Source organism: Desmodus rotundus, chromosome 11 (assembly GCF_022682495.2).
Source record: "Desmodus rotundus isolate HL8 chromosome 11, HLdesRot8A.1, whole genome shotgun sequence".
NCBI lineage: Eukaryota > Metazoa > Chordata > Mammalia > Chiroptera > Phyllostomidae > Desmodus > Desmodus rotundus.
In genome coordinates this window covers 5,005,817-5,024,323 of record NC_071397.1, presented here as the reverse complement: position 1 = coordinate 5,024,323, position 18,507 = coordinate 5,005,817, and the positions used below count along the sequence as shown (strand labels likewise).

The 18,507-nt window shown below is 48.5% G+C and overlaps 1 protein-coding gene across 2 annotated transcripts in view; it reads right to left on the bottom strand.

Annotated features, from left to right (window-relative positions):
• Positions 1-256: 256 nt before the first annotated feature.
• TBC1D22B (TBC1 domain family member 22B) overlaps positions 257-18,507 on the bottom strand; it is a 75,716-nt gene continuing 57,465 nt past the window's right edge. For both annotated transcript variants that reach the window (XM_024558122.3, XM_053914335.1), the window contains 3 exons: positions 18,096-18,223; positions 17,712-17,807; positions 257-2,176 (listed from right to left, as the gene is read on the bottom strand). In XM_024558122.3, coding sequence (XP_024413890.2) covers positions 2,048-2,176; positions 17,712-17,807; positions 18,096-18,223 — 353 coding nt within the window. In that variant the 3' untranslated portion in view covers positions 257-2,047. The remainder of the gene's footprint in view (positions 2,177-17,711; positions 17,808-18,095; positions 18,224-18,507) is intronic.

The window sequence follows — 18,507 nt, the reverse complement described above, 5'->3', positions numbered from 1 at the left end:
CAGGGAAGATGCTCTGCCCGCTATTAGGCACCACGCTGCCGCTCATTTCCACCGCTTCCAGTCCGCGCACACAGCCGGTGCTCCGCGAGGGCCACTGGCGTCCGCTGGGGCTGCCTTTTGATCTTCCGCTGATCCCCGCTTGCCTTCCAGAAGGCTTCTCCCCCACACTCACTAGTGTCAACAGGAAAAACCCAAGAAAAGGAGGCTCCTTAGGTTCCAGGTTATACAAATCCAAGGGAGAAGAAGACAGCAGGGGAGGAGGAAATACACTGTTTATTTACAACTCTTTCACTTTATCCACAATTTCCATACAAACATAAAAACTAAAAAAATAAAACCACCACTTGGGAACACGAGTGTCCTTCTTCAGCCCAGCCGAGGACGGGTCACGAGCCCTCTCTGCAGGAGAGACGGAGGCGCACTGACGGGGAGGCGCAGGTCCAGAAGAATGCCTGAGAAACAGCTCCCGATGAGAGACGTACAGGCCTGTCTGGAAGGGCTCCGCTGGCAGAGACTCCAGGGTGTCACCCACTGGGGACACTGCTTGGCTTCTCAAGAAGATGACAGCTGCTTGCCGCCATCCCCCACTTGTCCTCTACCAAACAGCAAAAATCGATCATGGGTCACACGGCTCATGAGCCGGGGGAGGTATGGTCATAATAGCAGGGACACTGGATGCCTGTCTCTGAGAAGAGCCCCAAACCTCAGGGACACAGGGGAAACCCCTTCCCTTGGCACTGACAGCCAGTCACAGCCTCTGTCTTGAATACAATGCTGACTTGAAAATGTAAAAACAAAAGCCCCCCCTCAGATTCTGGGGAAAGGCAGGGGCTGAACACATGCAGAAGGGCTTCTGCCTCTACGATCCTCTCTCCGGGAGGCGCTAGGGGTGCAGGCTGGGGAGCTCTGTCCGAAGACGGGAAGGAGCAGGGCAGGAAGCAACACTCTGAGACACTGACGTCGGGGACCGTTGCCGCTGGTCTCACAGCCGCCCCGCTGCTCAGTGATGCTCCCACCAGCAGACGCCCGTGCACCTTCCTCACAGGAGGGCACCCGGACACCAGCCTGGAGGTGCCGGGGCCACCTCCCTGGCAACTTCACCTGTGCTAGTGACCTGGATTGCTTTCACATGTTGATGCACATTATAAATATAAAATCATATCTGCTACAAAGAGGACATATATTTGTACATCTTTACCCATATACATAATAACACAATTTACACATAATATCTTGGAGTGGGTCATCACGGAAAAAGGATCGGGAGAGGTGAAGCCCCTCCTCCCTCCCCTGCCCTGATCCTTCTCAAGGGGCACTTGTACACTTAGTCACCGGGGCCTTCCCAGCTGTGGGGCTAGTCTGGACAAAGGAATTCAGACATGTGGTTGAGTGGTGGGCGTGCACACCCACCCATGCACACGGACGCACGCTCACACAGTGACAAAAGGGAAAATGAAGCTCCTAGCCCTTGGGTGCAGGCCTCTCCCCAGAGTTATAAGCATCAGTACCTCTTCCATCTGAGAACAACGGTCTTAAAGAGCTGCCCCTCACTGGCTCAGACCAGGGCAGAAGGTAAAGGGGCTAGGAACTGGGAACAGGGAGAGGGTCCAGGAGAATTTTGAAAACATAAGGCGTTTCTGACCTGTGATCAAATCAAACCACGTGACAAAAAGCAACAGTATCAGTTGGGGCTGGGAGGCAAGAGACAGCCAGTCCATGGAGGGACAATGTGAGTTAAGACCTGAGCCTTCCCCTTCATTTGTCCAGTTTCTTTTAAAGGGGCAGACAACCCTGTACCTCCTTTTCAGTCCTCTCCCAGAGCTGGGCCCACCCACGTGGCACGGAATACTGATGGCGGTCCGGGAGACCCACCCGGAGACATGAGGTGGTGGATAGGCACGCCGAAAAGTTAAGACCCGGGCGGCGGATGTGAGCTTTCTACAGAAGGAGCAGCTCCTGGCCGGGGCCCGCAGCTCACACAGCGTCCACAGTGATCAGATCGCCATCAGAGACGGGGGCGGTCTGGGTCCCCGAGGGGAGACAGCACCTATCGGCGGTAGTGATTGGGGGCATCGGCAAACATGTACTTGAGTCTGTACGCCTCGGCGAGCAGCAGCCCGATCTCTTCGTTGCCCCAGTGTATCGTAGGTAGGTTTTGTAGCAGCATGAGGAGACCCTGGAAGGCAAGAAAGGACTCTTCCTCATCCCAGGACTACAGAGCAAAGGACCAGCGGGCCCTGGAATGGGGCCCCTTTCTCTCGGGTCATACATCCCAAAGGGTAAGGCCTCCTTCCCCCCAAGCAGCACATGGCCCTTAGCCCAGAGTTCACCTACAGAAAGACTTGAAAAGCCTCTGCTAATTCTCAGATCCATTAACACCTACCTCTTTAAAAGTATTATAGAGAATGACAATGATAAATAAGGATATTTCAAAAAGAAAAATAAGCACTCAGCTTCAAATATCTCTCCTAACTTTTAATTTTTTGGGTCTTTTCACATGCATATTTCTTTTAATAGCTGTAATAACAATTAGAATTTTATGTGCTTTCAAATAATTTTTACCCATAATTTTCATGTTTTCCCAAGCAGCCTTCAATTATGACTATATTAAATATTAGTATTCTATCATGTGACTACACCCTAATTTACTCAACCATTTCCTGTTTGTTGGTAACTTAATTTGCTTCCTTAAAAACAAGAAACCTTTATTGGAGACTGCTACCTATCATTCTGCAGTTCACATTTTTCTCGCGATACCAACGTTACTTGTAATCGCCCTATTTATCCTCTGCTGTGCTATCTAAAGACTGTCCCCAACCTACACGTCCAGCCTACTCCCCACCTTCCCAGCCGGGCCTACTGCAGCCGGACTGACTGCGGCCTGCACGGTTAGTTTACGCTGTCCCTTTCACTCGGAACGCCTCCTCTGCTCTGCTCCACCTGTCTAACCCCATTCAGTTTTCAAAGCAGAGGTCCCTAAAACAGCTCCATGGAGACAGCCTGTTAAAAAGGACATTAGAATTAAAAATAACTGAGATTTAGGTTCTCTTTGTAGTTTAGTTACTCACGCTATTATTGCTGCTGCTTCGAGTTCTTTTTCTGTCTCTCTTTCTGAACTGGATATTCTTGCTATTTTTCTGATTATAAAAGTAATAGTAGAGAGAGAAGACGGTGGCCAAGTAGGTCACCAAGTAGGAAGCTGAGTCCACTTGCCCTTGCCCCCAACTCAGCTACTCGGCCGATCTGCCAACAGATAAACTGAGCATGCAACAGAATCTTGGCTGACAGGAATTTGGAAGCCAAGGGCAACAGAAAACGCTTCACAATGGGTGCATACAAGACGTGGCAGGGAATGCGGCTCCAGCCAGAGGGAGAACCCACCAATGAATAAGCCCCCAATAATCAAAGCCCAAGAACAACAAGACAGCCCACATGAACTGAATAAAGGGCAACTCTACAGCATCCAGATCAGGAGATCAAATGCACCACTGAGTCCCACAGAACTCCTACCACAGGAGTTCACCCCACGAAGACAGGCAGGCAAAGAAGAGCAACCTGAGAGGCAGAAACAAACAAAAAGCCATCTAAAATGGGTAGACAAGGAAATAACCCCCAATCAAAAGGAAAGGAGGAATCCCCAGAAAAATAGCTAAAGAAATTGAGGCAAGCAATTTATCAGACATGCAATTCAAACTAATGGTTATAAGGATGCTCAATGAACTCAGTGAGAACTACAAGGAACTCTATGGGAGCTACAGCAGCATGAAAAAGGACATAGAAACTATAAGTAAGACCAGGAAGAAATGAAGAATACAATACCTGAAATGAAAAATACACTAGAAGGAATTAAAAACAGGCTAGATGAAGCAGAGGACTGAATCAGTGAGCTGGAAGACAAGGTAGAAAGAAATACCCAGTCAGAGCAACAAAATGAAAAAAGACTCAAAAAGAACAAGGATAGTTTAAGGGAGCTTCAGGACAACATGAAATGTAACAGCGTTCGCATCATAGGAATATCAGAAAGGGAAGAAAAGGAGCAAGGGATAGAAACCCTGTTTGACAAAACAATGACAGAAAACTTCCCTAACTTGGGGAGGGAAAAAGTCATGCAAATTCAGGAACCACAGAGGGTCCCAATCAAGATGAAACCAAAGAGGCTCACTCCAAGACACATCATAATTAAAATGGCCAAATTCAAAGACAAAGAGAGAATCTTAAAGGAAGCAAAGGAGAAACAGCTAATAACATACAAAGGAACTCCGATAAGGCTAGCAGCTTATTTCTGAACAGAAACACTACAAACCAGAAGGGACTGGCATGAAATATTCCAGGTAGTGAAAAGCAAGGACCAACGACCAAGACTACCCTTTCCAGCAAGGCTCTTAAATTAGACATGAAATAAAGAGCTTCTCAGACAAAAGAAGGCTAAAAGAATACACCTCCAACAAACCAGCTCTGCAAGAGATGACAAAGGGACTGCTTTAAAAAGGAGGGGAGGAGGGGGGAGGGAGGGAGAGAGAGAGGGGGGAGAGAGATAGAGATAGAGATAGAAATAGAGACAGGGGGGAGGGAGGGAGAGAGAGGGGGGAGAGAGATAGAGATAGAGATAGAAACAGAGACAGAGAGGAGAGGGGGAGAGAGAGAGAGAAACACAGGTATGGAAAAAATGGCAATGAATAAGTACCTATCAATAATAACCTTAAATGTAAATAGATTAAGTGCTCCAATCAAAAGACACGGGGTAGTGGAACAGATAAGAAAACACGACACACAAATATGCTGTCTACAAGAGACCCACCTCAGGACAGAAGATCTACACAGGTTGAAAGTGAAGGGATGGCAAAACATATTCCAGGCAAATGGATATGAGAAGAAAGCAAGGGTAGCAGTACTTACATCAGACAAAATAGACTTAGAAACAAAGGCCATAAAAAGAGAGAGAAGGTCACAACACAATACTTAAGGGAGCAGTCCAACAGGAGGATATAACCTCGTAAACATACATGCACCCAACATCCCTATGCTGAGCCCCTAGGTGTGTAAGGAAATCTTGGAGGACTTCAAGCAAGATACCGACAACAACGCAGTCCTCGTAAGGGATTCTAACACCCCACTGTCAACAATGGACAGATCTTCCAAACAGAATCAACAAAGACATCGTGGCACTGAAGGGCACCCTGGACCAACGGACTTAACTGATATACACAGAAACTTTCACCCCAAAGAAGCAAAATGTACGTTCTTTTCAAATGCACATGGAACATTTTCAAAGACAAGCCACATGGTAGCACACAAAACAAACCTCAACAAATTCACGAAAACTGAGGTCATGTGAATCAAGCATGTGCTCAGATCACAACAGACTGAATCTAGAAACCAACCTCAAGGAAAAAACTGAAAAACCCTCACATACACGGAGACTAAACTGCATGTTATCAAGTAATGAATGGGTCAACAATGAGATCAGGGAAAAGTCAGAAAGTACTGGGAAACAAGTGAAAATGAACTCACAACCACCCAAACCTATCGGACACAGCGAAAACAGTCCCGAGAGGGAAGTTCCTGGCAATACAAGCCTCGCCAAGGAAGACAGAAAAACCTCCAATAAACAAGATGACCTACACCTACGAAAACTAGAGCAACAACAACAAAGCCCAGATCGGGCAGAAGGAAGGAAATAATCAAGATCAGAGAGGAATTAAACGACACAGAGACTAAGAGAACAATTCAAAGGATCAATGAATCCAGGAGCTGCTGCTCTGAAAAGATAAACAAAACTGACAAACCTTTTAACCAGACTCATCAAGGAAAAAAAGAGAGGGAACCTAAATAAATAAAATCAGAAATGAAAGAAGTTACAACTGACACCACAGAAATACAAAGGATTTTAAGAAATTACTATGAACAGCTCTATGCCAATAAATTGGACAACCTGGGGGAAATGGACAAATTTCTAAAAACATACAATCTTCCAAATCTGAATCAAGAAGCAGCAGAAAGCCTGAATAGAACAGTAACAATAGTGAAGTGGAAGCAGGAAGCAAAAACTCCTGGCACACAAAAGCCCTGGACCAGAAGTCTTCACAGGTGAATTTTACCTAACACTTAAGAAAGAACTAATTCCTATCTTTCTCAAACTACTCCAAAAAATCCAAGAGCCCTGGCTGATGTAGCTCAGTGGTTGAGTGCCGGGCTGCGAATCAAAGGGATGCTGGCTCGATTCCCAGTCAGGGCACATGCCTGGGCTGTGGGCCAGGCCCTAGTAAGGGGCTCATGACAGGCAACCACACATTGATGTTTCTCTCCTTCTCTTTCTCCCTCCCTTCCCCTCTCTAAAAATAAAATCTTTAAAAAAAAAAAAATCCAAGAGGGAAGACTTCCAAACACTTTTTATGAGGCTATATCATCCTAATTCCAAAACCAGGTAAATACACAACAAAGAAAGAAAACCACAGACCGATATCTCTGATGCACATAGATGCTAAAATCCTCAACAAAATATTGGCAAATTGGCAATACATTAAAAAGATCATACACCATTATGAAGTGGGATTCATCCCAGGGATGCAAGGATGGTACAATACTGGCAAATCAATAAATGTAACACACCACACAAAATGAAGGCCAAAAACCACATGATCATATCAATGTGATCTACCCAAAGCAATCTATAGATTCAATACAATTCCTATTAAAATACCAATGGCATACTTCACAGATCCAGAACAAGTATTTCAAAAATATACGTGGAACCAAAAAAAGACCCCAAATAGCCTCAGCAACCGTGAGAAAGAAGAACAAAGTGGGAGGGATCACCACACCTGACATCAAACTATATTACAAGGCCATGGTAATCAAAACAGTCTGGTACTGGCATAAGAACAGACACAGAGATCAATGGAACAGAAAAGAGAGCCCAGAAATAAACCTGAGTCTCCATGGTCAATATTTGACAAAGGGGGCATGAACATACAAGGAGTTAAAAATAGCCTCTTCAACAAATGGTTTTGGGAGAACTGGACTGGTACATGCAAAAAAAATGAAACTAGACTACCAACTTACACCACACACCAAAATAAACTCAAGATGGATAAAAGACTTAATATAAGTCGTAACTTATATTAAGTTACGTAACTTAATAAGAGTCCCAGAGGAAAACACAGGCAGAAAAATTTCAGATATCCCACACAGCAATATTTTTGCTGATATATCTCCTAGGGCAAGGGAGATAAAGCAAAAAATAAACAAATGGGATACATCAAATTAAAATGCTTCTGCACAGCTAAAGAAACCATCCACAAAATGAAAATGGAGCCGACCGCATGGGAACACGTATTTGCCAATGACACTTCAGCACTAAGCCGCTCTGGATGGAATAAAAGCACTCTTGGGATCTCAAGGCAGGGAACCCACAGGTGTCCCACAAAATATCCTGCGGCCACGTTGTCATTGTGATGTGTTAAAACACTTTTGCACAAGCATGTACTCATGAAGTATGTGTAAAATACAAAAGTGGGGACATGGCGCATGTCTGTGCTTTCTGACATTACAGAACATCCACCGTATTTTGTGAAGGGACAGAGGTTACAAAATGAAGTATAAAAAATGCTTCCACTAACAGTGACATACATACATGTGTTTATTCATATAAAATTGCATACTGAAGTGTCTGGAAGGAAATATACCACCTTTGTGTGGTAAGATTTCAGGTACCTCATGTTCCTTCTACATTATGGTACTTTCTAATTTTTCTATAATGGTACATACACATGCAATTGATTTTTTTTTTTTAAAGCAAGAAAAGGGTGATCTTTCTAGAAGAGAATATTCTTTGCTGGGATAGGATCTACCTATAATTTCCAATTCTTCTAGTCTTGCTAGAAACTTCCCAGAAGCTTGGAAATAATTCTACCTCCAGCCAAGTTCTCCTCCCCACCTTCCCCAAGGGCAGTGAGGCTTAGGCGTGAGGAACCACTCTGCCACCTGGTGGCTAAGCCTAGGAATGCACCCCCCCATCACAGAGCTGTAACAATGGAAAACCTGCCCGATGAGTCGATACAATTAAAAAAGAGATAAAGAGGTAGAAACCGAGTATTCATAGCTGAGAGAAGAAGGTGTTAGGCACAAATCAGGTGCTTTTATCTAGAGGTAGAGAAGAGACACTGCCTGGGCAGAGAACGAACAGTTGGGAGCACTAAGCAGGCCGTGCAGTGGGACGAGACGCGGCAGTGGTGGGAAGACAGTTTGTGCGGCACGCACGAGAGAGGGTTCCAAATCAACGCGAACAGGCGCTGGCTGCCAGAGGACAGAAGCTGGAAGTGGCTGAAATAGCAGAACAGGGCCTGGCAGAGGTACCCGCTGAGAATCCGCAGATCACAAAGGGAAAGAAGTATGGCAGAGGAGGAGTTTGAGCTGGGCAAGCATGGGGGGTGGGGGCGGGGAGCAGACAGATAAGGAGCAAAGGGAGAAGGGACAGTAGGTCACAGGCAAAGAGGCTTTGGTAAGGAAAAGATACATGGAACATCCATTAGAGAATGTCCAATAGAAGAGGGGGAGATCAAGGATAATGATCACTATGACGGCAGTATCATTTATTAAGTACTTACTGCATACCAGATAGAGCCCTAGATACTTCACATGTACTCTGCATCAACACGTTTCACTGTCATACCAACTGTGCGATACACACTATGTCCGTTCTACAGGTGAGAAAGTGGAGACACAGAGGTTAAGGAACTCGCCCATGGTCACTAAGCTGGGCTGGGCTGGGTTTGAACCCAGGCAATCTGTGAGTGAGAGCCTGGACTCATAACCACTGTTCTTCACACTGCCTGCCTTGGAGTGAGAAGAAACTTGGGGCATAAAGTAGAAGGAACGAAAAGAAAAGAAGTCATGGGAGAGGCTGTCTGAAGGAAGTCTGTGAGAACTGGTTAATTTTACTCAGTGATACGAGCCAAGCACAACCAAAGACGGACGTATATATACGAACTGACAGCAGAAGAACCTACGGCCACATCAAGTATACATTACTAAATAGAACACTGTGTGTAGAATCTCTTAGCAACACTAGGACATTCTTTGCAAATGTAAAGTGTATTCAGGCATGTAAAAATACCTTCTTAATCAAATTTCTACTTCAAAACACATCCTTCCTATTTGGAGAATCAGTGAGGTAGCAAACAATCCCTCTGGTTTCAGTTTTCAAAGACGTGTCCTTCACGTCAACTTTCTGAAAGCCAAACTTCTGTATGGCTTCCCTAGCGCCGAAGTGCCCAGTGCATTTGGCAAGTTCCCCTCGGCGAAAGCCATGCTGAGACCCCTCGATGGCTGGTTCTGTTTACAGGTCCAGGAATCGTGTCCTTTCTCACACCAGCCTGCTTTGTGCAGAAGACCTTCAGTTCCCAGGGCTCTTTCTGACCCCTTCTGGGCAGGATTCAAACTGGAATTCACTGGTTATCTGGGAAGATGGAACCTGCATTTGGGCAACATTCCACGACCCCACCCTTGAGATCCTGCAGAAGTTGTGGGTGGATGCCACCCAGATCAAGGGATGTATTTTCATTTAGTTTGCTATTTATGCCTGGAATATCCCACAGGCTTAGCACTGTTTCAGTGAATAACTGTCTCCTACAAAAGACACGTTCACAGTGGAATCTCTCCAAGGTTGTCTTCAGTGAGATGGAAGCAGAGGATTCTGAGACTGGCTGCTACTTTGGTTGAGGGTCACCGGCTGGCCCCAATTACTTGCCAGTCCCCATTCTGTGTAGTTAAAGGGATTCTGATTACTGGCCCCTGCAGTCCCCTCAAAACCACCTGAGGCACCTGCGGCCTTGTTGGCACCTGCCCTGGCATCTCGGTGGGGTCCCCTGCTCTTCTGGCCCTCAAAGATACTGTCCCGAGGTGACTTTTCAGACTGTAGGGTGACCAGGCATTGGCTCAGGTGCCTGTTCTGATTTGGGCACACACTTTTCCTGGATACACTGTTATAGTCAAATAGTTTCCAGGGTATCTGGGGGTTTCTTTATTCTGTACAAATCTTTTTCTTTTTTTAAAATATAAATTAGGGATTTATTATAAAATGCAAAATGTTATTTTCTCATCATCAGTGATTCAAGACAACAAGGCGATGAGTCCTGGGTGGGGCTGGGGACCAGAGCCGGCTCCAGAGCAGGCCAACGGGCACGTCTGCAACCTCCAGCACATGGCCGTTCTCAAGGGCAGCTGCCCCCTGCCCCCATCCACAAGCTGCTTCTTCACTGCATGCTCAGAGGCGGCGGTCCCTGGGTAGTGTGCATCTTGTAGTTCTGGGGAAGGTTTCGCAGGAGCTTGACCTGGATGGGCCTTGATGATCTTGACAGACGGGCCAGTAAGGGTGGCCATGCTGCAGTGATCCCGGCTTGCTCACCTGACCCTGGCCTTGCTCCACTACCTTCAGTTCTTCCAGTGTCAGCGGGTGCTGCGGGTCGTCGATGCAGCAAATCAGATCGAAGACCTTGCACATGCGCCAGTGCTGCCAGGGACTGGCTGGTCCTCTTCATCCGTGGTCACGAACACTCCCCCAGTGCTCAAAGATGAGCAGGTGAGCATCTCCCGGAGGCCACCCCACCCCCACCACAGCAGAACCACTGGCACAAATGTCATAGGCAGTTTTCCTAAGTGCCTGCAATTTGGCAGAGCTTGTGCTCTGAACAGGCACTGGGTTCCTGGCTTCCAGAGGCACTTCTCCCCCCCCACCCCAGACACTACTTTTGTCTGGCTGTGTTCTGTGGTACTGCACTGACCAGAGGGCCTGCCATGCTCACTCGCAGCACTCACCCAGATTTCCTGTCCTTCTGGGTTCGACGTGCAGAAGCCTCCCCCAAAGTTTCACTCCCACACCTGCTTCATGGTGTACTCTGGGAGTTAGGAATAAAGACATGTTTTCCAGTGACCTAATTCTGTGGATTTCCCACTCTCATTTCATGCCAGGCGTAGCCTTGGCCAGAAGGCAGAAACTGCAAGTCCACTCTGATTGCTGTGATTTTGTTACCGAACACTGGAGTGTACACCCGAGACTCAGCTGGATTTTGGGGTGGGACCAAGACATCCCCCCTCATTCCATTTCCAAAGAGCTGGCAGTGCAGGTCAGGCCCAGACATCACAGGGCCAGGCTTTCGGGCTAGGGCTGTTGATGTGGTAAGCGGAGGGGGTAAAAGTTCCCCTCTGCTTTAGAATCAAGCCCAGCCTCCTTCCCAAGGTCCTCTCCAGATCAGTCCTGGCAGCCAGCATTCGCCCCTCACCTCTTCTGACTCTCCCTACACCGCCTCCTCTCTGCCTGTCTCCTCCCCAACGCCTCAATCTCTTGTTCCTCCGGCGGCACAGGGCAGTCCTCTGTCAGGTCACCTAAAAAGTGCGGGCCTGGGGCAAGCACCGAGGTCTTGCTCTTGGTGTGGTCTTACACCAGAGCAGGGCCGGCCGGCCTCTCAGCTCTCACAGGCTCAGCCTAGTTCCCTGGAGGGCCCCCCTTGCTTGCCGTCTCCCTTTAGGACCCCCAACAGCCTTGACAGCCTTGTTCAGGCTCACAGGGGCGGGGGGGGGGGGCGGCGAGGAGCCCCCCTTCCTCTCTCAGCAGTGCACAACTGCACACAGAGGCCCTGCTGCCAATGAGCCAGGCGCTCATTCCAAGGCCAGCACGGCTCTCCCCGACCACCACTGCAGCTTCCCCTTAGCCAGGAGGGCTGCCCACCACCACTGCTCCCGACACACTCAGAGCGGCACAACCTCCTGCACAGCCACCTCCCCCAGCCGACTGGCTCTGTGACTCTCAGCCCTGAATCCTGGTGGTCACACTTCGCCCTTCAGACTCCTAACTTGCCAAAAATATCAAGATCCTCACTAACAAAATTCAAGTATTCAATACAAGCATGTACTCTTCACCCTTTCCCTGTGAAAGAGGAAGCTTTTATCCATTTTGATCTGGGTCGTTTTTACAGGGTCCTCTGTCTATTTGGCAGGTAGACTTTATTGCTGTTGCATTTTCCGCCCCCTTTCACTTTCCTCGCAACCTTTCAATGGCGGCCGCGGGACAAACTGGACCACGCGCCCTTCTCCGATCATGCACTCTACTGCCAGCTTTAAAAAAAGAAAGAAAAAACCCTTTCAAATGCAAATAACATACAGTAACTACACAAATGTTAATACAGCTGGATGACTTTTATATATGTACCCGCCACCCAGTCACAATGAGGAACACGCCCTGTGCCCGCGAAGACTCATGCTCCTCCCCAGTCAACACCCCCCCCCAACCATGACCTGACCTGCACCATCAGTTAGTGTTCTTGAACTTCACATAAATGCTTCCTTTCCTACTCTCTTATTTCTGAAGTAATCATGACATCTCTAAATATTTTTTAGTGGCAAAACACTGGCTTAACCAGGGCTCCTTGGAGAAGCAGTTGATTCCAAGGCTGGAACAAAGAAGAAAAGCCTGGAACGTCCTGCGGTGCCAGAAATAAGGAAGCACGTAAATATTAATGGGGCCAAAAGGACTCAGAACCAACCTGAAGGAGCACCCAAGGCCCAAAGCTGGACAATCTGAAGAGCAGAATAAATAATGACAGTGTTGGGAAAACCATGAAGTAAAATAAATACCCATGAATCTTATATCAATATAAATACTCAAGTAAATAAATGGGAGACAAGGAAGAGCTCCTCCTTAGAGGAGAATGCCAATTCATAAATGTGGAAGGAATGGTGGGAATAGAAAATGACTATTAAGGCAAACATCACAGTAATGATTGTTATAGGCAAGAACCATGAATAGAAGGTGAAACTACCGGTAAAAGAATGATGGGAAACAGGGTAACTACATAGTCTCAAAGTGTCTCCCCGGAAGATACTTACTAATTACCAAGAGGAAAACAGTTAACTTTTCAGTGGGGAAGCCCGGTCAACCCAACTAAATCATTCAACCTTTTTCATCTCATGGCACACATAAACTAATTACCACAATACTGAGACACTCCAAAAAATATATTTTTGCCAATATGACAAAAAAAAATAGGTATAATTTTGATTCATTCACACCAGGCAGCTATATGCCAAACAACTGCTGGTTAATTAAGAGACATTCTACAAAAGCATTAATCAGTAATCTTCAAAAATTTCGAGAATTTTCTTTGTCATGAAAGACAAGGAAAGCCTGAGAAACTATCCCAGAGAAGGACCCTGGTCTGGGAAAAGGGCACGGACGCGGAAAGGGTGAAATCCAAATAAGCCCTGCAGATTAATAGCATCTCATCAACGCACAGCTAACTGCGGGCTAACTGAGGCCCCGTATGGAAGACATGACATTCCGATGATACGGGTGGGGCGTATGGGAACTGGGTACTGTTTTTGCAACATTTTTGTAATTGTAAAATTATTTCAAAATAGAAAATTGAGAGAGAGGCAGACAGACAGACAGACAGAAGCCCTTTTAAAACCCTAGTCAGCTCTGCCAGGGCTCGGGGAGGGGGGCCGAGGACGGCACAGGCAGGCCCAGAGCCGCTGTCTGCTGCAGCACCGCACTGGGGCCCCGCCAGCTGAGGCAGTTCAGAGCCCCTCCTTCCCACGGGGACAGGTGCAGGGTGCTGTCGAGCCCCTGGGTGGGAAAGCAGGAGAGGGCATCAGGATGTCACAGGTCCTCCTGGCAATGGAAGGAGGAAAATCCAGGGGCCAGAATAGTAGAAGATCAAAAGGAGGACCTTGGAGGACTTCTTTTTCAGTTTCAAAACCACCAAGTTTTGTTAAACACTTACTTTATGGGAAGAAATCCTGTTAGCAGTAGTCAGTAGGAAGGAAGGAGTAGTGAGGAGGAGGGGAAATCTTGGGAAGGGAAGGTGCGGGGCAGGGGGGGAGGGAGAGAGACAGGCAGAGAGGGAGGAGGAGGACAATGCAGATCCCTGCCTATGAGCAGCTACCATGTTAGCATGGAGTCCGGTGACCTTCACCTAGTCACTTAATCCTACTGTGACTCAATTTCCCCATATGTAAACTGAGAGTAGTGATTATGGTCTACCTTGTGGGACTGGTCAAGGGTTAAATGAAGTAACACAGGTAAGTGTTTAGAACAGTGCCTGGCACATTAAAAGTGCTAAGGATTATTTATTAGACTGAATCTTATTTCAAAACTCAGTATTTAACCATTTTGACCCATAAAAGCAATCTCATAAAATGTAGCCTACCATTATCACCACTATTCTAAGACACCAGCCCAAGGTGAGGGCCACAAGTGCCGAGGCCTCCTCTACCATGCAAGAGGGTTGGCCCAGCTCTGCTGGAGTTCTCGTTGCCAGCAGCCCATGGCCCAGAAGACCGGCCCGTTCTGCCCCTCTAGCACCTATGTGCAGACAGGCCTCAGGCTCCCCTGCTCAGAGGTCTCAGGAGAGGAGCCTGTTTAATGTGACCCTCTTGTCCAGTTTTGTTCTCTGCTCCCGGGCAACCGCTTGGCCAGGGGGAAGCAAGTGCCCATCCTGGGGGCTCTGGCCACAGCTGGAGCACCACCCTTTGCCCCTGCACCCTCTGACACCTCCTCTCCAGCCCCATCTGTTCACCCAGCTTCGCAGTTTCACCCCGGGGTTAGCCAAGCGTGGTTCACACTCAGGTAAGTTAAAAAGCACTCAGACTTGGGTTCCCTAACTGTCTTCACTTCACTGCTTCCAGACTCAGGAGTACACTGCAGGGAGCCCTCACTGTTTTGAGGGCCCAAGTCCCGTGTATTAATGTGTGTAATCCTCACAATAGGCCTAGGAGGCAGGTACTCTTAACCCCATTTTACAGGCAAGAAAACTGAGGTATCAAGAGCCACTTTACTTCTTAAGTTTGTACATCTAGAAAAGCAGCAAAACTAGGACTTGACCTCAAGCAGGCCTGCTCCAGAGACTGTGGCTTAATCCTGTTCTGTTCCGCATAGTCCCCAATTTAAGGAGGGTGGCTGCTTCCTGGAACTCTCCGCTGGCTCCCCTTCTTGCTGGTTAAGGGTGATAAAGGGCTGGTCTGCGGAATCAGCCCCACTTTAACTTTACCTATGCAGCGACTTCATCTGGTTTTTGAGTCACTGCAGCTTTTAGCCCTAAACCTCGTCTCTCCCGGGCCAGGCCTGTTTGGCTCTGATGGGTACTTGCATTCATTTGCAGAGCCTCCTTTGCAGTGATGTGATTAGAGGAGGCCACAGGCCCGCACCTCATCATCTGACACAATGCTCTTGTGCGTGTGCCACGCTTCTGTCTCCTAAAGGACACCTCCTGTCTACCCTAACACAGCCTGACCTATTGTTTGTATTATTCACAGAACTATAGGACTGTGGGGATGGGAGGAGCTTTGTGGATTATGCAATTTCATAGCCTCCTCTATTCTGTCTAAAAGGAAGAGGCGAGACTCCTCTCCAAGCAGGACTGCAGTGTTACACACAGCAGCAGACAAAGAGCTCCATTGTTATTCTGGGGCTTATTGCAGAAACACCTAAAATCCATCAGATAATCGAACACGCTCTCCAGGAAGAGCAGCTCTACGTCTAACACAGTTGTAAAGTCACAGACTATTATCCGGTGCTCTGTCAATGCTGCGAATCCCTAAAAGCCGTTCCAGGAATCCCCTCTCCGTCCCTGAGCTAATCTGGGCAGCACTTTTATCACATATGACAAGGCCCTCTGAGCCTGGCTCATGATAACTAAATTAAATCCCAAGCTCGCAGTATCCTGCTCCACTTCAACCACATTATCAAAATTGATAGCTCACCCAGCACACAGCCCTTGGCTCATTTGTCCTGGGACGTCACATATGCTGCCTGCTGGCAGAAGCCGTGGCTCTTTATCAGCTGCCTGCAGCCTTGGCACCACAGCCAGCACTACTCACAGAGGCTCGCTCTTCCCTGTTCCTTCCAAAGCCCTTACTTGGGCAGGTCGGGTCCTGTCTTTCCATCTACCTGCTGAACAGGTTTCTGCCCACCTAACACCAGTCATGGAGTGGTCCTCTTCGGGGGTCACATGGAGATGCTGCTGCTCTTAAGAACACCTATGTTAGTAGTTGGATCTTAGAAAAACACTCAGCTGCCTCTGGCTTTCTTCCCCCTGCTTTCAAAAAAAATAGATGCCCACTTGGAAAAAACAACCCTTAGTTCAGAAATGCACAAAACAGAAAAACAAAAGCTCACTAGTGCCCCCAGAGACAATGACCATGAACAGCCTGCAGGCCTTTCTCTCTGCAGACTACAGAGCCTGGCACTCTCTCTCCTCAGACCCATTTCCCCGTCCCCAAGCCTCCGGGAGCAGCTGCCTGGCATTCCACCACCTAACACGTGCCGTTCATCCTCCCGAGGCTTCCAGGACGCTGCGCTCAAAGGTCATCTCCTCTGTTCCCTTTGCTCTGTCTATCTCTTCTGCCTGGTCCTCGTCTTCCTCTGCACTCACTTCCTCAGGGATCTCATCCACTCTCTTGGCTTTAAGGAGCAATGGTTAAAGGCCCCTAACTGTGTGTGTCCAGTCCAGACCTCTCTGTCAAACTTCAGACTCATGAGATGCATGTGTCTGCCCTGCCTCTCCGTCTGGATGTCTAATGGCAGTTACAACTCAGCACGCCCAGGACTGGACTCCAGGTCTTCCTCCGTAAACCTGCTCCTCCTGCCGCCTTCTCACAAACTGTGAGATCATCCTGACTCGTCCCTTTCTGCTACGCTTTACACCCAGTTCAAAAGGGATTCCTGTTGGCTCTACTTATGAAATATATCCAAGATCTAGCCAGTGGTCACACCTCTACTGCCACCATCCGGGTTCAAGCCACTCTCCCGTCTCACCTGGAGGACTACAGTAGTCTCCTGGTTGCACACTTGCCCACCCCACAGAGAAGTGAGTGATCCTTTAAAATATGTCAGATCGTGTCCCTCCTCTGCTCCAGACCCTCTCATGGCTCCCCTCCCACCCAGAGAAAAGGTCAACGTCCTCACAGTGTCTACAAAGCCCTCTGCGAGCTTTCTGGCCTGACCTCTTCCAACTCTTCCTCTGGACTGCTCTGCTCCAGGCTACACTGGCCCCCATTGTGACTCCTCAAACAGCAGGTGCTCCGCTGCTTTAAGGCCTTTGCAGTGGCTGGCGTCTCTGCCTGGACTCTTCCCCAGATGACCAAGTGGTTGGCTCCCTCACCTTCCCCAAGCCTTTGCTCAAATGTCACCTTCTCAGTGACCCTACTGTGATCACTTCCTTTGAAATTGCAACCTACCCCTTCCCTACCACCTAATAATCCCATTATCCTGCTCTACATTAGAAATATTTTATCACCCTGTAACATTCTTTTTACTATACTTTTGCTGTTAATCTCTTTCCAACTGTGCAACAGTATGTAAGCTCCATGAGAACAGAGATGTCTGTCTGTCTTACCCTCAAATATATCCCAAGCCCTCAGCAGTGCCTGCCTCGCATGTGGCTTTGAAAACAAGCCAGTCGGTGAGTGAAGGAGAGGCCTCAGAGCTGCCCGGTGGGTCCGCAGCAGCTTGTCGGGCACTAAGGCCCTTTCGCACTGGGCTCTGGGCTCCCAGGGCTGCCTGCCGATGGAGAGGGGCTACCTTTTCTGAGCAGCCCTCTCCCTCCCGCGTCTAAGCCAGGGACCTGAGGTGGCACCTTCTGCCTGGTCGGCCCACCAGTGAGACAGCCCCCATTCTGTTGCCAGCCCCGGTCCAGGCTGAGCTCCTGCCCACTCACCTGGAAGTCCTCCTCATCCAAGATTTCTTTTCTCCACTTGATCAGGAAAGCTGCGCACACATAGAGATGGAAGTGGGAGAACCCTTCTGGTTCGGACTGGGAAGGCAAAGAACAGAGTTAGGTCTCCCAGCCCTGACCAGCAGCTGGCTCTAGTCCTCTTGAGTCCAATCCATTTGCAAGGTGGGAGTGCGGCACAGCAGCCCTTTCACAGCCGGGCAAACGGAGGCCTAGGAAGACTGAGCAGAGGCCCTGCCCGTGGGGCCAAGGCAGACACAGGAGCAGAAAGGAGGTGGGGGAACTTCAAGCGGCTACACCCTCCACCAGGGCAGGGAGAGGGGACCCCAGGGACAGCCTCGTGTGCAGAGGACGGGGAGCTCTTCGTACCTGGTACGTGTCCCACAGGCGGATGGTGCAGCGGAGGGGAAGCTCCCGCATGAGCAGGTTGTTCATCCAACGAAAGGCAAACTGTAGGTATTCGACCTCGTACCTCCTGAAGTGGTTATGTACCTGCTCTGAAACGGGAAGTGTCACTGGCACCGGGAGCACAGCCTGGGGGATCAGACCCTGAGAAAGTCGCATGAGCCAAAAAGGCACTTTCCATCTCTTCCCCCCAACCCCAGGGAAGCCAGATTGAGGGGCCGCACCGGCACTGACTGTCCTGCATGTTTGACTCCGCCGGGTCACGGCAACACCGCACACAGAACTATTTTTGCACCCCAAAGTCATGGTCTTAGTGTCTCTTCCTTCACAGGGCTGCTCTAGCCTCCAACCAGAGACATAAGGTTCCCCCGGCTGC